General features: G+C 41.0%; 2 protein-coding genes across 2 annotated transcripts in view; both read left to right on the top strand.

The window, feature by feature from the left end:
• Positions 1-17,753, top strand: part of LOC124259359 (chloride channel protein B-like) — a 37,005-nt gene extending 19,252 nt beyond the window's left edge. Inside the window, exons 8-19 of the mRNA XM_046693486.1 lie at positions 260-503; positions 2,918-3,112; positions 5,749-5,837; positions 6,948-7,078; positions 7,881-8,038; positions 8,069-8,082; positions 9,171-9,348; positions 11,805-11,971; positions 13,192-13,368; positions 13,864-13,966; positions 14,648-14,743; positions 15,694-17,753. Coding sequence (XP_046549442.1) covers positions 260-503; positions 2,918-3,112; positions 5,749-5,837; positions 6,948-7,078; positions 7,881-8,038; positions 8,069-8,082; positions 9,171-9,348; positions 11,805-11,971; positions 13,192-13,368; positions 13,864-13,966; positions 14,648-14,743; positions 15,694-15,954 — 1,813 coding nt within the window. The 3' untranslated portion in view covers positions 15,955-17,753. The remainder of the gene's footprint in view (positions 1-259; positions 504-2,917; positions 3,113-5,748; positions 5,838-6,947; positions 7,079-7,880; positions 8,039-8,068; positions 8,083-9,170; positions 9,349-11,804; positions 11,972-13,191; positions 13,369-13,863; positions 13,967-14,647; positions 14,744-15,693) is intronic.
• A 4,715-nt stretch (positions 17,754-22,468) lies between these two features.
• The window catches only part of LOC124259358 (H(+)/Cl(-) exchange transporter 7-like), a 34,026-nt gene continuing 29,152 nt past the window's right edge, over positions 22,469-27,342 (top strand). The window contains exons 1-3 of the mRNA XM_046693485.1: positions 22,469-22,645; positions 25,077-25,315; positions 26,251-26,393. Of these exons, the coding sequence (XP_046549441.1) occupies positions 25,136-25,315; positions 26,251-26,393 (323 nt within the window). The 5' untranslated portion in view covers positions 22,469-22,645; positions 25,077-25,135. The remainder of the gene's footprint in view (positions 22,646-25,076; positions 25,316-26,250; positions 26,394-27,342) is intronic.

Raw genomic sequence — 27,342 nt, forward strand, 5'->3', positions numbered from 1 at the left:
CCGGAGTGCATGCAATTCTGTAGAAAATCCACAGGATTTCATGGAGAATCTATGAATGCTTGCGAAACTGCCTGTAGAGGTTTACTCGGTGAAAGGAGAACCTGGCAAGACAATAGAGTGATGTGACTGGAGGTTTATAAACAGTATTATCATCCTCCAAACTGATTAGTAAAAATACATCCGGAAGAAAAATGACAAACACTAGTTTTTATCTTTTTACTTGTAGAATATTCACTGAAATTTATCTTGACATTCGCAGGAGAAACTTCATCTCTGCTGGTGCAGCTGCTGGAGTGTCATCAGCGTTTGGCGCCCCTGTAGGTGGGCTGCTGTTCGCGATGGAGGAGGTGTCGTCGTTCTGGACCACGGCCCTGTCCTGGCAGATCTTCTTCTGTTGTATGATCTCCACCTTCACCACCGACCTCTTCAATTCCGCCTTCCAGGGATTCAGCTACACTGGAGATTTTGGCGAGTTCAAGCTGGAGAGATACATTCTATTCAACGTGAGCGCTTACAGAGTCCCTTAATTAATTAACTGAACTTCTTTTTAACCTCTTGATCAAATAGGTCTCCAATGCTAAATCACTTCCCTAGAGGGGTGATTCAACTTGATTGGGGGACGGTGGGGTAGCCTAGTGGTTAAAGCGCTCCCTCGTCACGCGGAAGGCCTGTGTTCGGTTCCCCACATGGGTACAATGTGTGAAGCCCATTTCTGGTGTCCCCCGCCGTGATATTGCTGGAATATTGCCAAACATGGCGTAAAGCCATACTCAGTCAGTCAGTCAGTCAACTTGATTGGAAAGTAAGACTATATGACTTGGTTGGTTATGTGTCGACGTTGCTCATGATATCTACCACTGGTTTAGCTGGCGGGCGCAATATCATCAACAAATATCCGCACAGACAGACACAAAAACAGACAGACATACATAGACACAGACAGACATACATAGACACAGACAGACATACATAGACACAGACAGACACAGACAGACATACATAGACACAGACAGACATACACAGACAGACATACATAGACACAGACAGACATACATAGACACAGACAGACATACACAGACACAGACAGACATACACAGACACAGACAGACATACACAGACACAGACAGACATACATAGACACAGACAGACATACACAGACACAGACAGACATACACAGACAGACATACACAGACAGACATACACAGACATACATAGACACAGATATACAGACATACACAGACACAGACAGACATACATAGACACAGACAGACATACACAGACACAGACAGACATACACAGACAGAACAGACATACACAGACACAGACAGACATACACAGACACAGACAGACATACACACAGACAGACATACATAGACGCAGACACAGACAGACAGACAGACACAGACACAGACAGACATACACAGACAGACAGACATACACACAGACACACACAGACACAGACAGACATACAGGACACAGACAGACAGACACAGACAGACAGACACAGACATACATAGACACAGACAGACATACACAGACACAGACAGACATACACAGACAGACAGACAGACACAGACAGACAGACAGACACAGACAGACATACATAGACACAGACAGACATACACAGACACAGACAGACATACATAGACACAGACAGACATACACAGATACAGACAGACAGACACAGACAGACATACACAGACAGACAGACATACATAGGCATAGGCAAAGGTACAGACTAGTGTTGGGAATTGGTTAAATCTCATAATTGATGATTGGTTCATTACAACCAATCAATCATCAAAAATAATTGGTTAGCACCTTTTATCAAATTTTCCTGGTTATGTTTCTTAATGCACCAAAAAATAAAGAAAAACAGGTAGTTATTACGGTTTCTTTTTTTCAAATTGCACATCTTTAAGGGATGACTAGTATGTTAGGAACCTTTTCTTGGAGTCTTTAAGGTAAATTCAATCATGACTTGGAACGAGCTTGTAGTGCTCATGAAATGTAACAGACAAAACCAACCTTGTGAAAAATATTTTGTAATGCAAAGAAGAGTTCCAATATTGTTTATGTCCGATTATGAGAAAACATGATCGATTGCTTGGTCGTTTAGTCACAGCGACCAATCTTTGATTATTTCAATTAATCTGACCACCACTAGTACAGACACAGACATACGTAGACATGGGTAGACATAGACATACACAGACACAGGCACAAACACTCAGTGACATACAAACACATGCAGACACAAACATACAGGGGTACAGACATAACACAGACATACACAAACAGAGAGACAGCCATAGACATAGACACCAACACAGACACAGACATACATATACACAGGCACAAACACTCACAGACACTCAAACACATGCAGACACAAACATACAGGGGTACAGACATAACACAGACATACACAAACAGAGAGACAGCCATAGACACAGACGACAACACAGACACAGACATACACAGACATACACAAACAGAGAGACAGCCATAAACACAGACATAGACATACACAGACACAGGCACAAACACTCACAGACATACAAACACATGCATGCAGACACAAACATACAGAGGTACAGACATAACACAGACATACACAAACAGAGAGACAGCCATAGACACAGACACCAACACAGACACAGACATACATAGACACAGGCACAAACACTCACAGACACTCAAACACATGCAGACACAGACCCATAGTCACAGACAGACACAGACACGTGTGGACAGACACACAATAATGAACACAGACACACAAGAATGAACACAGACACGCAGATAGACAGACAGACAGAGTGGCACAGACACATGGAAACACACATCAATATACAAGTTCAATAATATTAAACCCTGTTTCACTTGTAGTTGTAGTTGTCCCTGTCTGTTCCAGATCAGTAAAGGTGTGAACGTCAACATCCTCATGTTCATCCCCACCGTCGTGATCGGCATCATCGGTGGCCTCACCGGCGCCCTCTTCACCATCATCAACCTCAAGATCACTCGCAGTCGGAAGAGACTGCTGTCTCGGATTGGCAAAAGTTGGGGACAGAAAACCTTCAGGCTTGTGGAGCCTGCAGTAATAATGGTAGGTCCATCAGATGCACCCCCTGGAGTACTGGGGTCATTACATCATCATGGCATTGTTATGATGAATACCTTTGAGCCATATGCCCCAGTATTTCTTGAGGCAACTTGACCTTCACTTGATCTCCTCAAAACTTAGCACAGAATTATTTTATTCATGTGAGGTTTTTCCTATCAGTTTGCTACTTTTAGCATCATGCTATGAAAATCAGGCTACACATAGGCTAGGCAGACAGAAGGACAAGCATATTTTATCATATAGAATGGATAGTAGGTACCTTGTCAAACTGAGGATGGATGAACAACTGATGCCTGGCCATTCTTCTTTGCTTGATTTTATGTGTATGACAAGTTGAGATATCAATAATATGGATGATTTACATTGCCTTCCAGTTCCCCGCCCTGCGCGATCAATGGTATCTAATGTCATTACATTAAAGGTGGCTGTAGCTTATTTACTTAATATTTTGTGATCCAAAAGAATAGACATCCTCACCTTATCTGCTTACTCCAAGTCCTTAATATATACTGAACCACAAAAGAAATGTCGCATCGATAGCAGTTCCATAAAGCACACACTTTAATTCACTCTAATTAACAATCAAAACGGAAGATTGAGTTCAAACTTGACAATTATGGTTAACACATTTTCGGGAATCACATTTAGAGTTCACACACAAACAAAATCATAAAAATGGTACCATTAAGACACCCCATAGTCAGTATCATGTGTTGCCTCGATAAAAGTGTTGATTCGTCTGTGCATGGAATGAATCAGCCGGTTGATGAAGGCCATAGGCACTTGGGTCCATACCCTGCGAAATGCCTGATCGAGTCCAGCTACAGTTGTCGGCCCTGGTTGGAGGTCATTCAGTCTTCTCTGAATCTGGCCCCAAAGGGGTTCTATTGGACCTAATTGCGGACTGAGTGCAGGCTATTGTAGGGTTTGGATGCCATGTTGTCTTAGGAAGTCTAACGCTGCTCTGGCAGTGTGGGCACTAGCTTTGTCTTGCTGGAAGATGCAATTTCTGTGATATCCAAAATGTGGTACAACGTAGGGTCTTATGACCAAGATTCTGGAACACCACGGTGCCAACTTTCTGGTTCAGACCGCCACACCATGATGCTTGGACCATCCCACGAGTCTCTTTCTACAATACTCTCATTGGAAAACAGTTCCCCACGCCTTTGCCATACTCTCATTCTGCCATCGGCTGTCAAAACACAATGTCGGCTTTCATCAGAAAAAAGCACAGTTCTACCTTGTCGATAACCACAGGGTAATTTGTAACAGATCGTGAGCGTCCGTGAAATAATGTCAATGTTCGTATCTACTTGCATTTACCCGTATCAACTCGTATCTGCTCGTGAGTCGTTCGTGTCTGGTTGTTAGCAATGGGACACGACAGAGCGTCACAGATCATGGCAGATCGCAACACATCTCAACAGAGCATGGTGTTTGTCTTGTATACGATTGATTCCGACCACTACGATTTCTAAGCACGATTAGATGCGATATGTTGCGCTTTTTTATGATGCAATACTATCTGATGCAATGATCACAATTGACAATTAATTGAGTTGATCGAAGAAATTTTTTGAACCGTCCAAAATTATACTATGATCAACACGATTGCCACAGCTGACCTCAAGATCTGATAAGATTTGATAGGATTAGCATAATTAGTCCACAATTAAGACCACGATTTCAATCGTGGCGCGAATCGTGATCGTGTGAACCTAGCATTTAGGGGATCCATCACAACAACTACCTTTTCCATTGCCAAGCCTGTGGAAAAGGGTATCAACAACTGTCGATAACCACAGGGTGGAAGCGCTGTCCACGCGAAATGTGGAGTTGCCCCAAAAGCAACTCCATTTCCTCGCTGGACAGTGAAAGAAGAACATGTGGCGCAAGAGTAATGGTAACGCCAATTTCGATTCTGAGTTTGGCATTGCAGTCGGTTTTGGTGGTGATGAGTGGTGAGGACAGGACCTAGATACGGTCTGTGACAGCAGAGGTTTCTTCCACACAGACGTCGATGCACTGTATTGGCACTAATGGGTCTGTTGTGAGTCCCAATGGCCTGGCATGCTGTTTCCGTCACTCTGGGGAAGCGATCCTGCAGATGATTGTGCACAATCTGTCGGTCTTGACGTTGTGATGTTACTGAAGGTCGCCCACTTCGTGGATGAACATTGAAATGATTGGCTACCCTCAGTGCAATCGGGCCAACTTGCAATCGTCCAAGGGCTTGGTTCCTCCATTCTCTCGTAAGTCGTGGCATGGCGATTGTGTCAAAACAAAAATGATTTCAGGCGAGTTTTGGACTCACTTTCATTGGTAGGGTTGTCATGATATGCATGCACATTTTCATTTTCACGAATGTCAAATGGAACCTTTTACCACGTCTGCCTTTTTAGTTGTGTTTGGTTGATATGCCTTTTCATCAGAAAATACACTGATGTTGGTATTAACTGTCAGTTTGGTTTGAAAAACATGTTAACCAAACCGTACAATCATAATAAAAAAACACATTCTAAGAACAAAATTTTGCATTTGGTTTTGAAAGGCGATGTTTCTTTTGCGGTTCAGTACATTACTGTGATGACTGTCAGTGATGGTGTGTGTTTCAGGTGATCGTGACGACAGTGGTGCTATTTCTGCCATCAGCCTTCTCCTGCTCCTCCTACAGATGCATAGAGGGGGCTGCTGGCCCAGTTGTGTAAGTGTATAGAGGGGGCTGCTGGCCCAGTTGTGTAAGTGTATAGAGGGGGCTGCTGGCCCAGTTGTGTAAGTGTATAGAGGGGGCTGCTGGCCCAGTTGTGTAAGTGTATAGAGGGGCTGCTGGCCCATTGTGTAGAGGAGCTGCTGGCCCAGTTGTGTAAGTGTATAGAGGGGGCTGCTGGCCCAGTTGTGTAAGTGTATAGAGGGGCTGCTGGCCCAGTTGTGTAAGTGTATAGAGGGAGCTGCTGGCCCAGTTGTGTAAGTGTATAGAGGGGGCTGCTGGCCCAGTTGTGTAAGTGTATAGAGGGCTGCTGGCCCAGTTGTGTAAGTGTATAGAGGGAGCTGCTGGCCCAGTTGTGTAAGTGTATAGAGGGGGCTGCTGGCCCAGTTGTGTAAGTGTATAGAGGGGGATGCTGGCAGTTGTGCTGGCCCAGTTGTGTGTGTATAGGGGCCCAGTTGTGTATAGAGGGGCTGCTGGCCCAGTTGTGTAAGTGTATAGAGGGGATATCGGCCCAGGAGGTGCTGGCCCAGCCCAGTTGTGTAAGTGTATAGAGGGGCTGCTGGCCCAGTTGTGTAAGTGCATAGAGGGGGCTGCTGGCCCAGTTGTGTAAGTGTATAGAGGGGCTGCTGGCCCAGTTGTGTAAGTGTATAGAGGGGGCTGCTGGCCCAGTTGTGTAAGTGTATAGAGGGGCTGCTGGCCCAAGTTGCATAGAGGGGCTGCTGGCCCAGTTGTGTAAGTGTATAGGGGGCTGCTGGCCCAGTTGTGTAAGTGTATAGAGGGAGCTGCTGGCCCAGTTGTGTAAGTGTATAGAGGGGGCTGCTGGCCCAGTTGTGTAAGTGTATAGGGGGCTGCTGGCCCAGTTGTGTAAGTGTATAGAGGGAGCTGCTGTTGTGTAAGTGTTACCCTGCCTGGTGCTTGGTATTTAAGGCCTAAGAATATGGATTGACCATCAATAAGCTGCCGTGTGGTATCTCAGTGGCCTAGCTCTGTAAAACTTACATCTTATCTCACAGGCACAAGCACACATGTATATTGCTAATTTAAACCCTAACGTCGCTTCCTACTTCAGTGTGTAGATTGTCGTTACCATGTTTGTTTTGTTGACAGTTCAGGCTGTTTAAATGACACTCGAAATGCCCTACACATCGAGTCCGCTGTAAAGACCTACACCTGTGTCCAGGGTCAGAGCTGGCAGGTTAACGAGACCACCTGGCACACCAACGGTACTTACAATGAATGTGAGTAGGTTTTTTGGTTATACATTGTTTTTTAAGTAGGATGTTCCTTGGTGCCCTTGAAATGATGTTCTATTATGTGATGAACAGACCATGCCCCGTGCTAAGTAGCGGGTTGTGTTAGACTAAAACATGGAAACCATGGCAACACCGACAATATGACTATATTGGTGCTCTGTCCACATCATCCTATGTTATAGTGATCCCAGTTCCACAGAGCTAAGATGTTTGTAACAACTATGTTTTGACATACACATAGAAGTTGCTTAGCCAAGATCAATTTGTGGGACAAGTCAGGAGTTTGAGACTTTTTTACAAGTATTCATATATCATATATCAAAAGACATAATGGTGAGATTCTATTAATATTCCATGCCCCAAAGTCAGCCCTCCAGGTTTTTCAGTTATAGCAGTAATACAATGTAACAAACATCTTTAGTGTGAAATGTATAGCCTAACCAGCTGCATTGGCTGAGTGATTATGTCAATTAATTTTCATGGTAACCACTGTGCTCAAGGAAATATGGTGTTATACCCAACAGTGTAACTGAATGATGTGATATGAGTGTGTTATACCCAACACTGTAACTGAATGATGTGATATGAGTGTGTTATACCCAACACTGTAACTGAAGGATGTGATATGAGTGTGCCCAACACTGTAACTGAAGGATGTGATATGAGTGTGCCGTCAGAGTTCATGTTGTGGTCCATGACTTCAGCTGGTACAGCAGCTCCTCCACTACATGTGATTCAGTATTGGAATCCATCACCATTTACTTATTATTGAATCTTATTTTGTCAGTGGCCTCCTTGTTGTTTGGGACTCTGGAGACAGCCGTGAAGCATCTGTTTTCTCGAGGGACTCACATCCAGTTCGGCTACGCGACGCTGTTTACAGCCTTCCCCTACTTCTTCCTGGCTGTGTGCTGGTCTTCTGGAACCTCCGTGTCTTGTGGTCCCGTGGCATGCTGGTCCCCATGTTGTAAGTAGCTGGTCCCCATGTTGTAAGTAGCTGGTCCCTATGTTGTAAGTAGCTGGTCCCCATGTTGTAAGTAGCTGGTCCCCATGTTGTAAGTAGCTGGTCCCCATGTTGTAAGTAGCTGGTCCCCATGTTGTAAGTAGCTGGTCCCTGTGTTGTAAGTTGCTGGTCCCTGTGTTGTAAGTTGCTGGTCCCTGTGTTGTAAGTAGCTGGTCCCCATGTTGTAAGTAGCTGGTCCCTGTGTTGTAAGTAGCTGGTCCCCATGTTGTAAGTAGCTGGTCCCCATGCTGTTGTAAGTAGCTGGTCCCCATGTTGTAAGTAGCTGGTCCCCATGTTGTAAGTAGCTGGTCCCTGTGTTGTATGTTGTAAGTTGTAAGCTGGTCCCCATGTTGTAAGTAGCTGGTCCCCGTGTTGTAAGTTGCTGGTCCCCATGTTGTAAAGTAGCTGGTCCCCGTGTTGTTGTAAGTAGCTGGTCCCTATGTTGTGTGTTGTAAGTAAGCTGGTCCCCATGTTGTAAGTAGCTGGTCCCCGTGTTGGTAAGTAGCTGGTCCCCATGTTGTAAGTCCCTGTGTTGTAAGCTGGTCCCCGTGCTGGTCCCCTTGTTGTAAAGTCCCTGTAAGTGGTCCCCATGCTGTAAGTAGCTGGTCCCCTGCTGTGTTGTAAGTAGCTGGTCCCCATGTTGTTGTAAGTAGCTGGTCCCCATGTGTTGTAAGTAGCTGGTCCCTGTGGTCCCTGTAAGTAGCTGGTCCCCATGTTGTAAGTAGCTGGTCCCCATGTTGTAAGTAGCTGGTCCCCTGTGTTGTAAGTAGCTGGTCCCCATGTTGTAAGTAGCTGGTCCCCATGTTGTAAGTAGCTGGTCCCCATGTTGTAAGTAGCTGGTCCCTGTGTTGTAAGTAGCTGGTCACCTGTGTTGTAAGTAGCTGGTCCCCATGCTGTAAGTAGCTTGTCCCCATGTCGTAAGTAGCTGGTCCGCTGGTTGTTGTTGCATTTTACAGATTTCTTAATCATTATTATGTGTTAACAGTTATTATGAGAGGGCAGAAAGATGTTATTCAGCTCTTGTAATGTTGCAGTGTTAGGCAGGATACACTTAGTGACATGCTCTACTTTCAGGTTGATAGGATCCTTATATGGTCGTATAGTTGGCGTTGCCATGGTGTCCATGTTTGGAATCCACTCTGAGACCAGCGGTTACTGGGCGTGGATGGATCCAGGGGTCTTTGCCCTCATTGGGGCTGCCTCCTTCTTTGGGGGCGTGTCCAGACTGACCCTGGCTGTCACTGTCATCATGGTGAGTGTCCGTGGATAGATCATGAAATAAAGAAGGAAACAGGAGCAAGTTATATTAACACCAGGCTGTTACACTGACCACGTCATTGTGGGACCATTTCTTGGAGTGAAGAAAGGCTGTTTTGTGTTTTATTTGGTATTTTTTTAAAATGAGATCAGGTAAGGTGCTTGGAATTGTTTGACATTTACTAGCAGGAAATAAACGTGTAGGAAAAAAACGTGTTGGGGAAGTAAACATGTGTAGGAAGTAAATGTCATGAAGATATCGTCTAACGCTCAATGTAAAAGAATATGTGTAATCTCCCTTTCAAACGGGCAGAATGCCATGAGGATCACAAAGCCTTCAGGGATGTGGTTTTCTGTACGTTGAAGAGTTCAAAGGCCTGGGTTCAATTAGGAGATAAACGTACTGTGTTTGGAAATTAGATGAATGTTAGACCGAATTGATAGTCTCTAAATTTCATTTGAAGCCGAACGCGTAGAGACTATTGAACTATGCAACAGTATGAGTAGCAAATTTTGTGTTTCGCCTGACCGTTAGATCTATCTTGCGAATTTCCCATTCTAAACGGAAACAAATATACCATTTACCAGGTAGGTAAATGTTTACGAACGTTTTGCCGCACAAATAGGGATAGATAGGGATGTATTTTCACAAGGTTTTCTGATTTATATGTTAGATATTGTTTGTTTATGTTTGGGGCTGTGTATTGTAATTGAGTTTGAATATTTTTTATAATAGTCGGCAATAATTATGATAGTGAGGTTCCCTAATAATTGTGGAGGAGAAATCGTATAATTGTATTTTTCGAGTTTTAATAAATGTTTCATCAGCATTTCCATCACGTCTGTTGTGTTGATATTAGTCATGTTGGTGGCCAAGCTGAAGTAGTGCGGCAGTGTTGTATACGTGCGCAGTGAAGCGCCGTGAAATCAGACGCATTTCCAAATTGATACCATCTGATTTTATTGATTGACCAATCAAATTTGAGCATTCACGTAGCCATGGTAGAATTCGCCATATGGGTGTAATGTGAGATGGTTATTCAGGGGTCCTCTCCCATGGTGATGATGGAATGTTCCTAAATGCCTTAGTTGTTCTCATTAGGATGTTATTAAGTGTACATTATTGAACGAGGGCTTTACAGCTGCGCTGTATAATAATAATGTGATGTGTCAGTAGCTCTGTTGATGTAACACAAATTCCTGAAAAAGCAGTAAGGTATTATTCTAATTCCACTTAGTATCAGGGTATGAAACTCCCAAAAATTTCAGCCAGACCACAGGGCTGGTTAGATGTTAAACTAGCCAGCCCTGACCAAAACTTCCCTGCCTGCAAATAATTTAGGTTTGACAAGCAACGTAGTTTATCATCCAATTGGAATTCATCATTTATTTTTACGAGTGAATTAATAATAATTTATTATTCTGAAATATGATGAATATCTTCATATACATGTCTAAATTTTAATCCTAAATTATAATCACCATATACGGTCACAATTTAAAAACCAATTCCCCAAAACCTTTGAATGTATCCCTACACTATTGGGGTACCGCTGCTTTGCAGGACATTGTCATTACAGAAGCCCTAGGTCAGTTAACTCCCCTTTCCAGCTAAAATGGATGGAATTTGTGTTAAAAAAGACAAAACAGTATGATAAATTTAATTGTTAGTTCAAACAACTTACTCGCAACAGGCTGTTGAACCAACACTGTTAGATCATGAAATAAGATCTATTACGCCATCATGTAGCGTGATGTCACCTGTGGTGACGTCATTTGACAACGGAACTGATAATGGCCCGTCATTGAGGAATCAGCGGGCCGTTATCATTTCTGATAACTAGGGAGCGGTTTCATCATAATTCCGTCCATTTTAGCTATACCACTATGATTTATTCATCATTGTCACATTTAGTCAGTGTGTTGAAGTTTGAAAAGTTTTCTGGCGATGGTGTAAGTTCAAGCAGTGATATGATTAACCTTTGGCCTGGTTTAATTAATGAATTTCTTTCACGAAAAACACAGTGTAAAATGAGTTGAATCAGAATGGGGATAAATGTACTGTGTTTGACGGATTGGGGACGTATACCGGTGGTTATATAGCCGCAAATTTAACATTATATTGGCTCGCTTACGTGTCGCCAATACAACTAAATTTGTGGCTATATAACCACCGAGCTATGAATCGAAAACCGATTTGCAAACTGTGTGAATCAGTGAAGTCTATTTGCCAGATAGTACAGGATGATACGAGCCATAATATCTCTTTTCTGTGTATGGAGTGTGTTCATGTTTTCTGATGGAACTGCTTATTAATGTTTTGTTGCTTGATAAACCTAATGTTTTGTTATAAGAAACAGTGTATTAGATACAAATTGACTAGTATGTGACGTTTTACAACATACAGATCCATCTACATGTTGTCATGGTGGAGTGGGTTTGTGTTTCCAGATGGAACTGACTAACGATGTGCAGGTTCTACTCCCGGTCATGGTGGCGGTGATGGTGTCCAAGTGGGTGGGAGACTTCTTCACCCATCCCATCTTCCACGCCCACCTTGAGCTGAAGTGTATTCCCTTCCTCGACACAGAGCCTCGGGTCATGAACGAAGGGAAACTGTATGTGAACCTCCTTTGACTTGTCTTATGTATTATTTTGTGTATTACCCATATTACCACGGATACCAGTGACATTGTTTCAGAAATTCTTGCTGAGTATTATCACTTTTGCTTCTTGCTGATTGGTTAATTAATATTTTACATGTGTTAGTAGTTGGGGGTTTGGGACTCTTAGAGTTTTAACAGATTTTGTATACTACAAGACAAACAACATTAAAATTACATACGTTGTGTGAAATATTTTCTCTGTGGCAAAAATTTCCTTCTTGTAACTGCCATTGGACTTGAATTATCGTGAAATACAAACATGATATGATATGACACACAAGCGTCTGCTATATTGATGATATTTCCCTACCAACTTTTTACCCATGTTTCAGCCTTCAGTCGGATGTGTTATGTCAATTATATTCCCCTACCAACTTGTTACCTATGTTTCAGCCTTCAGCTGGATGTGCTATGTGGATGATATTTCCCTACCAACTTGTTGCCTATGTTGCAGCCTCCAGCTGGATGTGTTATATCAATGTATATTCCCCTACCAACTTGTTACCTATGTTTCAGCCTTCAGCTGGATGTGCTATGTGGATGATATTTCCCTACCAACTTGTTACCTATTTTTCAGCCTCCAGCTGGATGTGTTATATCAATGATATTCCCCTACCAACTTGTTACCTATGTTTCAGCCTTCAGCTGGATGTGTTATGTCATTTATATTCCCCTACCAACTTGTTATCTATGTTTCAGCTATGTTTCATTTCTTCAGCTTGTTATCTATGTTTCAGTCTTCAGCTGGATGTTTTAGTCTTAAGCTGGATGTGTTATGTGGATGATATTCCCCTACCAACTTGTTACCTATGTTTCAGCCTTCAGTATTCGTAATTACTCTTCCCTTTCTGTAACCTGAAAGAAAACTCGTAGCCATGTCTGGGAGAAATATTCCCCCAGCCAATCAGAATGCGTGTATATTGAGAAGAAATTGGGCCAAAATAGTTAGTTGAAATAATTTTCGTTTCGGCTTGCATAATTTTTTCCCCAGACACTTCAAGTATAGTTTAATTATTGCATAATCCTCCCGGGTTTCCTGAATTTTTATAACCAGGATATATTAACATTATGGCGTAGGAAAGTATTTAAGCATGTTAAACATACCCTTTGAGGTAATTTCCTTTCTGTGTGTAGGATATTCTCAAAGACGTTTGTTTTCCCTTTGTGCCCAGCCTCCAACTGGATCTGTTCTGTGCCCGAGACATCATGTCATCACCAGTGGTGTCCGTCCATCAAGTGGAATCGGTAGCCTCTCTGGCTGAGATGTTGCTAAGCAACTCTCATGGTGGATTCCCTGTGGTTAAAAGGGACAGGAACAATGAAGAAGTTTTCTTTGGGTTAATTACAAGGTGAATGTTTGTTGCCATTGTGCTTTTGTGTGTTTGTTCTTTTAATATGACAGCAATGATAATTAAAAGTTTTGGCAGGACTTTTCTCAATGGTTGATTTATTGGTGCTACCCGACGCACTGTATTCTCTATCAAGGTATTGTTTCTCACAAAGATTTATTTGAGAGAAAGTTGCTTGTCTAAATCAACACTTTTTCTCCCCAAACTTCTTAACTTAAAAATATAAGTGAATAAGTGAAAAAAGATTAAACATCTGCATTTATCTTTTCCTGAATATTTATTATCTGCCTACCAAAGCTAATGGTTTTTCAACTTTCCAAACAAAGATATATATTTTTAACGTTTTCGGTAACCGTAAAGAATGTTTAACTTGCTGATATGATAATACTAGACACACACTATATGATCGATGTTGTAGAGACATAAAGATTTTTAATCTGTGTTGAGTCAAAGTACGCAGCTATCAGTATGTTCCCATGTTTTTTATGTCTGCAGGATTGAACTGATGGTACTTCTCATGCACGAGGAGTTGTTTCAGGCGGACGCCCACACGGATTTCAATGAGGGCTCCGATATCACTTGGGTTGATTATGAGAAGGTACGTTGACAGGAAGGGTGGGACAGTGGGTTCCTGTTTGAAGGACGACCATATATGGCAATAGTTTCTTAAATATGTTCATCTCAGAGTCATCAATGCGCAGTGATAGTGTGTACCACGACCATCGTAACTCCAATAACTGAACGCAGACTTACAGTAGTCCCAGTGCTTTAATTACTTTGTGAAGCTGGACTATAGTTCTCCTGAAATGCACATGTTGTTTAAAGACTACTAGACTGATTGATTTTGAACTCGGAGTCAATATTGTTTTTGAAGTGAAACCTAGGTTTCAGTAAAACACAAATATTATGGATGACAACTTGGATCTTGTTTGTTACAATTCACCTGACGAAGGGGCAAGGAGTAGCCCAGAAATGTTGTGACATACAGTAAAGAAGAAGTTGTCATCCATAATATTTGTGTTTTACTTGAATACAAATACCTCTCAAGAACCTCAAACCTAGATTTGTTCAAATGTATGTGGTTCATTAAAAACTAAAAATATTTAAAAAGCACAGTTATCAACTAGTCTGCAAATGCTAGACTGATGAATCTGAAACATGATATGAAATCTTTTTAAGTGACCGATGTTGTAAAATTATAAAACATGTCAGATAAAGTGTCTTGCCATCATTACTTATTGTAGCGATGATTTTATGCTGTTATATTGTTTGTCTCCAGCTCCTGTTGGAGAGGTTGCCCAAATCAGAAGATGTATTGAAGACATTCAATAGATACCACGACGACCCTAAATACAGAGATATGTTTCTCAACCTGGTAGGTGGTGCTGTCTTGTCAACTCATAGATCAACTAGAGACATTTTTCTTGATTACGAATCAGTCCTTCACTAAATGTCTAGCCACAATTAAACGCTGTGGTATAGGTTTGAAAACAAATAACACCAGATTTCCATTTCCATTGATTAAATACCAGATTGTTTTTATGCACAAAAGTTTCCCCATTATAGTGCGAGGTTCATAATACATACCATTTTGTATTTTATTTACTGTATGCACGTGACACAAAGTCACTGCTAAGGGACCGTTCATAATGTATGGTTAGGGGTTGGGTTTTATGGAAAAACGTACAATGTGAATGGCCCCCCTCCCAATTTATGTACAGAGTAAGTGATATCCACCACCCCTACCACCACCACCCCTGCATGTAATGTACAAAATCAATTGCCCTCCTTCCCATCCAGTACATGTGTACAAAATTAATGACCCTCCAACCTCCCCAGAACAAAATGGGTGACCCCTATCAAAATCACCATCACCCCCTAGCTATAAATTATGAAAGGCCCCTAACAGAAGCATCTTCGAGAACTTTAAGACTGTGGTGTTGAAGAATATTTTCCTGACTGCTAATCTGATGTGAATTTCATCTTCACTGGTACTCAGATGTTTTCATTTTTAAGAGTTACAAATACTTTTATTTACTACTACTACTACTACTACTAATAATGATAATTTAAAGAATAATAGAAATTGAAATGAGTGTTGATTTAACATAAGACTGACGTAAATTTATTATTCAGGGTTTTCACAATGTTTTCCGACATTATTAATATGGCAGTGTCTTTTACATGTAGATGTTTGGTGGAAGTTTTGCCAGTTAAAGTAAAATTTATCACACTTGACTAGATATAAACAACCAAAGCTTCCAAAAGTGATTGACTAGACAGTGGTAGTCATACATATACATCTGAGCAAATCTCTGTTTACAGAACCCTTACATCAACCAGTCAGCTCTCTCGGTGCAGGAGAAGTTCTCGTTACATCGTACATACATCGTGTTGCGGACACTGGGCATGCGCCACCTAGTGGTCACGGATGCAATGAACAGGGTAGTGGGCTTCATCACACGGAAAGACTTGATGGGTTTCAGTATTGAGGAGAAACTGAACTCTGTCATGGAGAAACAGATCGAGATGCAGGAGCGTCTTCTCCACGACCAGGAACTACTAGGCTCCGAATCAATCTCATAACAACCTGCTGGATTAGGATAGCAACAATACCTCTGATGTATAACCATTTGTTCTGTCACAATAGGGGCTGACTGTACCAGTGGAATTGAAGACGAAGACGTTCAATTTATAACATATTCTACTGTAAAGAAGTTGGCGAACAGCCAATTCTTTCATATAAAATCATGAAATTGATAAGAGAGGGAAATTTTACAAAAAGTTAGAGTGACCCTTGTCTTGCTTCAAACATCCAATGTGGTTTTAAGGAGGTAGTTTTAATATGAACAGTCAGCTCTGGCTATTGACAGGTCTGCTTTCAAAACGCATTATTTTTAAGATGTAACCAAAGAAATATGAAAGTTTTTTAAAACTTCTTTTGAGTGATATATGTATCCATGGAGTTAAGTATCATATTGATATGTTGATATGTTGATATATTGATATATTGATATGTTGATCAATAATCTGCTGGTAAAATTTGGGTCAGACTGACCTTAACTTTTGTAATTTCTTAGAGATAGAGATAATAATGAAAGTGACCTTGACCTTTGTATTGGTTTCATGAGGCCAGTAAGGTTAAAGAGACAGATCTTTTATTGGTTTCATTTTGTACATTGTGGAAATAGTGAGAAATGCAGTTTAATGACTCATCCACTGTGGAATCATCAATAAATATTGTGTGAAAATGATTAAATGTGAATGTCAGAGAAAACAAAATGGCCAAGTCATTGTGTCTGTCAACGTGAATCATCTTTGCGTCATTCTATACTGCCATCATTCCGTAATCCTACCAGAACATCACTGCTTGATTACTCTCTCTGTGTTTAGATATCACATTCCTCAAAGTACAGCATGGCCGGTCTTTATGTAGAGTTATGTCCCTTAGTTCCTAGGGTTGGCAAATTGTTGGCTTTGATTAAGATTTAATCCACAGTCTGTGACCTCAATACCAGAGTTGCAAGCCGTCTTTGTTTTGGGAGTGTACTCCTATTTCTGCCAGTATAATTGCATGAAATTTATGAAGAAATTGTGCAAAAATTTCACTATTGCCTTAGACTATCCCTGACTTTCATACTCTGTCACAGTAACTGTGGCTCAATTTGAAGGCAAGCTATTTAAATATGTTGTTATGACTCTCTGTAAGCCAGTTTAATCATCCCTTTGTTAAAAATGATTTTCTGCTGCATCATAAATGATTAAAGGTAATATCCTATAGTATGTACTACCTTGGAAAGATGAAAGATGATTATTTGTTTTAACTGCGAGAAAACAATTTACCATGCAAATTTATAAAATCATTTTTAATGCCCAAGCATATTGTTTATTCATAACTGCCAGAAATTGAATTTTGCCATGTGCAGGATGTTTAGAGATTTTTCCAGGATATAAAGTGTCACAACCTGTATCCCTGGTGCTGTCCGCCATGAAAACAAAACAGGAACATCATAAGGATTGACGATTAAACAGAATTGTTGAATTAACCAAAAGTTATTGATTTCATGATGAATCACCAATACATCCAATGTCCATTTGTCAATTTCTGGTGTCCCCCACCATGATATTGCTGGAATATTGCAAAAAGCGGCGTAAAACCATACTCACTCATTCACTCGCTCCAATGTCAATTTTTCATGAGTTCATGCCTCTCACTAAGGCGTATGAAGCCTCGATGATGTCAGTATGCTTTGTACCTGTGAGGAAGTTGTCCCACTGTTGTTTTGTTGGTCTGTGCAATATGAATGTTACTCATCTTCTTGTTACACAATGGTTTATGCGTCTCAGTCTTGGAGAGATGTCCGGGAAATAAACCATTTTTGTTACTTATGCTTCACACTTGTCCAGCCAGTACTGCACTTCTGTGGAATGAAATGAAATGTAACAAAATCGGTTGATTTCAGTTTTCAGGTAGGTTATTAGTGGAAGGAATATGAAAACATGGAGAGCTCGTGCAAGACGAGTGAAGGGATGTCAGTGACTGATAAGCCAGATGAAGATTCAGATGGGAAAGTGACCTTGATGAAGTGTCATAGTGTGGTACAGTGTTATATAAATCAGGTTTCACTGTATGGAATTTGATGGTATCATAACTCTTTTGTAAACTTTGGTATTTCATTTTGACACAAACAGCTAAAGAAAGGGTTCTGATGCATTCACATCTGAAGGTATCTTGCTTCCTGCTCATTTAGAGGACACTTACGGAAGGGTTACAACCAGCCTAAAGAACAATAGAAACAACACGTTTTTTTCCCCTAAATTTGTATTTACTTTGTCACCACCTCCACACATCCTCAAACCACCACCATCCCACACCCACACAATATGAAACAGATGCACTTTTCCCAAGGCAATCCGTTAGTGAGTTAAGTGATCAGACAAGTGTAACAAGCCTGCCAACAGGTCAATATGTTCAAATATTTTTTAACTAATTTTCCATGCTGGATTTTACACAAAACCCTGAAAGTCAGGTATCAGGTAATAATCATCAGCATTAGCACTGTAAAATACACATGTTTCTGTAAGTTTGTATTATAGTTATTATCATTATGCTAATATTTGTATGGCGCCAATATCCGGCTCAGCTGCTCAAAGGCGCTTTGTGTTTTCCCTCGATCATTGGATGTCAATCTCAAACAGCACATTGTATTATCAATCTCAACTCCCTGGGGACCATACAACTCTTGCAGTTACTAGGCACACCGAGTTAATGTGGCTTTCCCATCCTTACGAGGTACCCATTGACAGCTGGGTGGACTGGGACACATAGTCACAGTACTTTGTCCAAGTGTCCAATTTTGTAGCATTATCACTTTGGTTAACTGTTTCAGCTGTAAGAGAAACTGATGTCATTATGCAATGACATCACACAATGGAGGATGTAACTTTGTCAACTGATTGTGTCTGTCTAGACTAATTTAATATTGAATTGGTTTGGTTTCAATTTTACAAAGTCAACTGTTTTTGTTGTTAATTTGGAATTTTGAAAAGACTTGTCAAGAACAATGTTGAAAAGACCAAAATATTTCACCATGTAACACTGTTAAGTGGCAGCGCCTTAGTGATGTCATTTCATTGTCTCCATGGTAACCAATGGTATGGCAATGGTTTGCAAAGCATTATTATTTATTTCCATTTCAGCAATGTCTCATAAGAGAAGTCTCATTATCCCTCCATGGCAATATCTCCTTTGGAAGTGTCTCTGGCTGAACAGTATAGAGGAATTCATTCCCTTGTATTATATTCTTATTTCCAGTGTACAGCGTGTTGTATCATAGTTATCTCCCTTGTACATATTATCTTAACAACTACCATCATGTGTTGTGAGAACTGTAAGTGAATTAATGCAAGAACATTCATTATAAGTAGAATCCTATACAAGGACAGGAATTGTTATATACAGTTACATATTGTTTAAATTTGCATTTTTGTTTCTGATAAATGGTCAAAGTTATATTTCCATAAGTTCTTTGAGTGGCAATATATTGTACATGTTTCCATTTGAAACATTGATGAAACAATATGTTAATGGGCTGAAGAACAAGCACAAATGACTCCTTATGCAATGGTTAATCTCCTTATGTGCAATTTGATGAATGAACAAAGTCATATGTTCCATTTGATTAAACGTTAAGACAATATATTAATGCACTAAAAGTTAATGGTTTCTTTTGCAAATCCCGAAACAAGAGTGAAGTTCTCCTGTTTTTGTTTGAAAAGTGCTACCTGGTCCGAAACTGTGTGAAATTTATGCAGATATATAGAAATATATACTGTTTTGTTACTGCTTCACAATAGCAGTTGATGCTGTTCCATATGAGATGTAAAGTGCTTAAGTTACAGGTTCTGTTTTCTAACCTGAAGCTATTTGGCAATGTGTACTTACATGATTACAGAAAACCTGAATAACAAACTTGAACACTTGACTGTTCACAACTTTGTACAGTGATATTTACAAGATGCTATTTTCATACAAATAAATGAAGTTATTGCAAAAACATTCATACGTTGAAATGTCTCATGTTAAATACATTCTGGATGTTGGAGAAGAGTTTCCCAAAACTGCTCTTTGCTCTGGGTTGAGATCCTCTTTGGTCAAAGGTTGTTCAGATGGGTGAGTGATTTTAGTTTGACACTGTTTTTAGCAATATTCCAGCAATATCACGGCCAGGGACACCAGAAATGGTCTTCACACATTGTACTCATGTTGGGGAATCGAACCTGGGTCTTCAACATGACAAGCAAACGCTTTAACCACTAGGCTACCCCACCACCACTGCTCAAATGGAGTTTCCTTGAGAACTACAGTCACTGTTAACAACTGCCATCAGAGTAACTTATCTGGAGCTGGTTAAACGAAGGGACAGAGGTAACTGAGTAGTCCACTGGTCCTAGTTGCCTCCCTTGGTTGTTACGGGATCCGCTTACAAATGTTTAGAACCCGGGAGTCATACTTGTTATGACTGACTGTGAAGGATCTTTGGTATACTCTAAAACTTGGCATGTATGAAGACTTGATTATTTACAAGTTGCCCTTATATACATATAAGAGCCGTCACTGAAAAGTTGTGGAGACTATTCATGAACGATGAACTGTATGCCACAGTTCGCATGTATCAAGTCCAATACGTTCCATTCTTGTAGACTGTATTTGAACCAAATACACAACCAGGCAGCTTGTCCATGTTGGTATAAAAGTCAAGGAATTCTTTATTGATGGAAATGGACAAAATAGGCTGACGCTTTGTCATAAAGTGTCTGCAACTAAAAGGATCAACTCCAACATTAACAGTGGCTGTGGGGTAGCCTAGTGGTTAAAGCGTTCGCTCGTAACGCCAAAGGCCCGGATTCGATTCCCCACATGGGTACAATGTGTGAAACCCATTTCTGGTGTTCCCTGCCGTGATGTTGCTGGAATATTGCTAAAAGTGGCGTAAACCAAACTCACTCGCTCACTCCAACATTAATCAGTGTGGACGTAGTATCACAGTGAGTGACGCTCCTTCCATTGCATAAGTGGCACTGTTGGCGCGATGGACAGCAGCGCTCATGATAAGAACAGAAAGCCTAACAGGTGATCCAAGATCAGATAACCTTCATCTTCCACCAGCAAGGGAAGTGTTGATAAAATAAATATGGTTATGGATGCACCACATGTATAGTCAATACAGTGTACATACCGCTTTGGAAAGTTAATAACATTCTTAATAATGAACTAATTTCAAAGGTTTCAGCCTGCTGGATTCCAAGGTATCTGTTGATAATTTACGTTGTATTGATTTTACCCAGGTAGTTTTTCAGCGATACAGGAGTCTTTTATTTGCCGCTTTCAGGCAGAAACTTTAGAAACAGCCAGAACTGTATTAACATCTAATGTCTCCATTGAAGTCAGTACCGAATTCACTCTGACATTTTAAGACCAACCCTAGAAAGCCTGCTGTGTCATTTTTTAATTCACATGAAAGACGCAATTAAACTCGATGGAGGAGACAAAATGAGTTGTGTGAGATCTTGTGCGAGATCAAATTCCTTGCCCTGATCATGTGCCCAGGTTTGTCAGCAACATACATGTGATCGTGTGTCTCTCTACAAAGGTAAACCTCCAAGACTTTCACTTTCTCTCACATCAGGCTGATCCGTGAAGATCCGAGTTAGAGTTGATCTTCAGCAACCCATGCTTGTCGTAAGAGGCGACTAACGGGATCGGGCGGTCAGTCTCGCTGACTTGGTTGACACATGTCATCATATCCCTATTGCGTAGATCGATGCTCATGCTGTCGATCATTGGATTGTCTTGTCCAGACTCGGCTATTTACCGACCGGCGCCATATAGTTGGAATATTGCTGGGTGCAGCGTTAAACAACAAACAAACGGATCAGGCTGACACACAATGACATTACTAGAACCCTTTTCATGGCAGCTGTAAAGATGGCTACAATAAAGTACACATAAAAGTATAATTTTACTTAACGTGCTACACTAGACTTCGAACGCAAAATTACGTACGCATTCAGGGGTACCTAACTAAAGATTATTAATGCTTGGTTACTCTACATTCAGAACCTGAAGATACATGTCTTTGTAGAGAGCCACCAGTCAAATGTTTCATAAACGTGAGACTTTTTTCAGTAAACATCATACCATCATGACTGAAAGTGGGACTGGGCTCTGACCATCTGGTACTATAAGCAGGCGTTATTCGAGCCATTCGAACGTCAAACGTCATAAATCAGAGTGAGTGAGGAGGGAGAGTGGGTGGGTGGAGGGTGGGTGAGGGAGTGGATGGGTGGGTGACAGTGGTGAGTTAGTGAGTGAGGGAGGGGGAGGGAGGGAGTGGGTGGGTGAGAGTGAGTGCGTGCGTGCGTGCGTGTTACGGCGCGTGCACAAGGCTTACTATACCCTTGTGTGGAATCTTCAGTGTGAAGAACAAAAAGTTTACCACTAGGCTAAATCAACGTCCGCCACAGTATCTCAGTTATTTCCCTTAGAGCAGCCTCCAGTCACACAAGGTAACGACCACTGATAACATCCACACACATGATAACAGTGATATCACGGCAGGGGCGAGATGAGTTATACTGCCCTTCACTGACCGGTACTACCCAACCTGCCAGGTGTTAATCGAAATTTGCAGCATTTCTACAGACACACATACAGGAAGAAGGACCGATTTTTCAACTGAGGGGAGTCACTGTCACTTTCTGATATTCTGTTAAGGTGAGTGTATATAAAGCCATGTCTCAGCTGTTTGATAACGCTATCATACTACCATGCTACACGCGATGGCATGTCAGATAATACTATAACTTCTACAACTTGCTGTACCTATATATACTAAAGATAGCAGGATGTACCAGCGTCGCACGAATAGTCTGTTAAACTCCCGAACACATCTTCACTCTAGCCTTGTCACTGTGATCGGGTTTTTTATTCACGCTCTCTACGTACATTCTGTTTATGTATGTTTTGTATAGTTTTGTACATTTTCCACCCGTTTTGTAAGTAAAACTAACTTTATAGCTAATATTTTTGTATGACGTATCCACCGTTATAATATACATCTTTGTGCATAGCTCTACCCGGATCAGAGCCGCCTCCGTGGTGTTGTGGTTAGAGCGTCCGCCCGGAGAGCGGAAGGTCGTGGGTTCGATCTCCGACCGCGTCATACCAAAAGACGTTAAAATATGGTACTTGTTGGTCCCTGCCTGGCGCTCGGCATTAATGGGTACAACAACGACTGGTCGGCTCGGAGTCAGTATAATGTGTCTGAGTGGGGTATTCATACTTCACTGCGGCATGGTATCTCAGTGGGCTAGCACTATAAAACCAGCTTCAGTCTGGGCTAGTACAAGCAGCCGCACATACACATACACACGCATGCACGTCGTCATATGAGCGAAATATTCTCAAGCACGACGTAAAACCCAATTTCACCTCTCCTCACCTCTACCCGGATCACTGTTCAAAGTGCCTTTAAAGACGTCAGTAGATTACGTATACAGATCTTTATTTCAACATCAGTACGTGTTACACTAACTAGTGTGCGTACGTTGACCTTGGCATGCACACAAGGGGTACCTATCGTAACATTATTATTCCATTGCTATATATATTAGTTTAGTCATCGTGTTCATTTGTTTCATTAGAATATTGCTGCTTAACAGTATTGGGTTTAATGATAATTATAAACGATGCATGTATCATGTACGGGTTGTGTATATGTGTGGCTTGTATCGTGTCATCGTTTCCCGACGACGTGAACAGGTGCTCTTATGTTTATGATCATGAAGCAGTCAGGCTGATATGTTTCGATACCAGGAAGGAATCAGGCTCATATTCAATTCAATTCCTTATTCCAGTATTGGGGCCTTAGGCCCAGGGTACAAACATTGTACTCTTGGTGAAAAGCTGTACAGAAGACAGTAATAAATGTTACACAAGATTTCAAAATATAGATTGCATGATACTATACATAACATTTCACATAGAACAATTCATCAAACGATGACGAACAGTGATGAACGATGTGGAATTGAGATTGGGTTATCTCCCTTCCATCAGGTGCTGAGTTACTTCTGCCTCAGAGCTGAGGCCTTGAAAATAAATTCTGCTAATGATGACTGTTTTTCACAATTTTACATGTATAAATTTCATTGGAAAGACATTGCTGTATTTTCAGTAGTTGAACTCTAAGAGCATGATATTGTAAGTAAATAATACGAAAGTGGATCTCCTCCTCAAGTATACTTCTGTTAAGTAGAGACAAACAGAACTTGCCACTTTCTCTTCTCTATTGATTCCTGCCCATCTCCCTGAATCAGGTTCATATGATTCACAATCATGAAACAATCAGGCTCATAAGTTTGACAATAATGAAACAAATATATGTTTCACAATAATGAAACAGTTAGCCTCCTATATTTCACAATCATTGAACAATGAGGCTAATATGTTTCACAATCATGAAAGAATCAGGCTATATGTTTCACAATAATGAAACAGAGAGTATCCTATATTTCACAATCATGAAAGAATCAGGCTAAATGTTTCACAATTATGAAACAATTAGGCTGGTATATTGCACATGAAATCATGAAACATTTAGCTGGTGGAAACAAAGAGACGTAACAAGAAGCCGTGTGCAACTACAGCAACCGTTGTTCATGATGTCAAGCACTGGTTCTCTGGTCCAAGTTCGATTCTAACACACTGTCGGGGTATGAATGGTAACACTGCTCGGCATAGTAAACACGTTAGATTCATTAAGGTGAGGTGAGGTGAGGTGAGGTGAGGTGAAATTCGGTTTAACGTCGTGCTTGAGAATATTTCGCTCATATGGCGACGTGCATGCGTGTGTATGTGTATGTGCGGCTGGTTGTACTAGCCCAGACTGAAGCTGGTTTTATAGTGCTAGCCCACTGAGATACCATGCCGCAGTGAAGCATGAATACCCCACTCAGACACATTATACTGACTCCGAGCCGACCAGTCCTTGTTGTACCCATTAATACCGAGCGCCAGCCAGGGACCAACAAGTACCATATGTTAACGTCTTTTGGTATGACGCGGTCGGGGATCGAACCCGCGACCTTCCGCTCTCCAGATTCATTAAGGTAGTCTTATGGACAGTTGTAGGAATCATTCACAGGTGTAAGGGTGGCATGAGGATATCGCCCTGACAGACAGAATAGGCATCAAACCTTCACCATGGAGAATCCAAACTTCTCGAGCGGGTATGGCAGGTTTACTGACATGGGTGAAACCGGTTCCACCCCCCAAGACAAGCCGGTACACCAACAGTTACAGGAAACGGGCTCAGCGTTCACGTCCCCGACTGACGACCAGATGTTTCACGTGAGCGACGACAACTATGGGATATTGGAAAGAGTAAGTGATCATTTCAGGTTTGTTTATATTCAGTGGAGTGAGTGAGTTTGGTTTTACGCCGCTTTTACCAATATTACAGCAATATCACAGCGGGGGACACCGGAAATGGGCTTCACACATTGTACCCATGTTGGTACCCGAATCGAACGCGGGTCCTCGCCGTCGCGAGCGAACGCTTTAACCACTAGGCCACCCCACCGCCCCTTATATTCAGTGGAACCAGTGGAGACATGTGATGCATAAATGTACTGATTATTTCTCTATAAATTGCTGATCTATGATATTCAGTCTAGAATCTCTAGTAACCATGACAGTATATACTCCAGACAAAGGGAGAATTATCTGTTTCAAGAGGAATTGTGAGATTTCCAATGCCGAGTGATATAATGTAAAATCGTTTAATTGAGACAGAGTTCATCCTTAAGTATGAATTCTTAGGTGGAATGCTTAAGGTTCCGTTTAGGTATAGTGTGAAAAGTCCTAAGTTCGAAACCTGTAAGGAATAGTCGAATGGTTAAAGCGGTCGCACATCACGCCGAAGACCGAGTTCGATTCCCATTTCTTTTGTTCCCCGTCGTGAATGTGGAAATAATCGGAATGTTTTTACATAGTTTCGAGAATACTGCCTCGTGAAAAACGCATGAACGTCATATGCCCATGAAACATTGCTACAGGGTCATTTGACCCTTCTCTCGTCCAATGAAACAGCGGCATGAAGTGCAAACTTCGAATTCAAATTGTATTATAATGACCAGTGTTTATTGGAGACTACCTTTCATGTTAACTTGGGATAGTCGTACCGCTACCAACACTTTCTTCTCGACCGAATGTGAGTGACTATTTACTTTATGCATTCAAAATAGGAATTTCCAAAAAATATGTCCGTTCACAATGATCTGACAGTGAATATTGAGCTGGTATCGTGTTATTTCCAGGGCCGAGACTACGAACCTGTTTATGTCACTCACAAGTACACGGAGCAGGAGAAGGCAACTCTGGCTTCCTTCGAGAGCTTGGATTATCTCCCCTCACATAGCCTTGTGTACAAGAGTTGGATAAAAAAACAAGTTATCGGCAGGTTGGTTTACAAATGAATGAAACGCAGCTCTATTTATATGTATGGTACAGAACTGGATAGAGGATCGTGTAAGTTGGAAATCTGAATTCGTAATAATACTATTTATATCATAACACTTCTGTGTATACGTGTTTATGCTTTTTCACTGTATTATCTCGAAGATACTAGTGTTGGGAATTGGTTAAAATCTCATAATTGATGATTGGTCCATTACAACCCATCAATCATCGAAAATAATTGGTTAGCGTCACTTATCAAATGTTCCTGTTATTTTTGTTAATGCACACAAAAAATAAAGAAAAAACATGTAGTAAGTTGGTTTTCTTGCAAATTGCATAAAGTCCATTTTGCAAATTTTGCATATTTAAATGATCATTAGTATGTTAGGAACACATATTTCCTTGATTCTTTAAGATAAATTCAATCATGACTTGGAACGAGCTTGTAGTGCTTATGAAATGTAAATTTAATGATACAGACAAAACCATCCTTGTGAAAAATATTGTTAATGCAAACAAGTGTTCCAAGATCGGTCGTGTTCGATTACGAGAAAACATGTTCGATTGCTTGGTCGTTTAGTCACTGTGAGCAATCTTCGATTATTTCAATTAATCGGACCACCACTAGAAGATACCCCAAGATTCCTTTTGGTTTGTTATCCTCTTTCGAATATTTTGATGCTTGATGCTTGTCCTCTGAAAAGGACATGAATAGTAAAAGAAGTGTGCGACGTAATGAGGGGTTTGATGTGAATTACGTCGTTTTACGTGGACAATTCATCTTCTGAGAGACGTCGACAATACCTTCACTGACATGCATGTGTAACTCAACATATATAATATTTTCTGCTTGAGGAATATAAATATATCATTATAACTCATTTCGAATTCCCAATGGTATTCCCGACATACTCCCTCTCTTTGAAACGGTATGACATGCCCTTTCTCCG

This window comes from Haliotis rubra, unplaced genomic scaffold, assembly GCF_003918875.1.
Source record: "Haliotis rubra isolate DU_JTF1 unplaced genomic scaffold, ASM391887v1 Scf72, whole genome shotgun sequence".
NCBI classification, from domain to species: Eukaryota; Metazoa; Mollusca; class Gastropoda; order Lepetellida; family Haliotidae; genus Haliotis; species Haliotis rubra.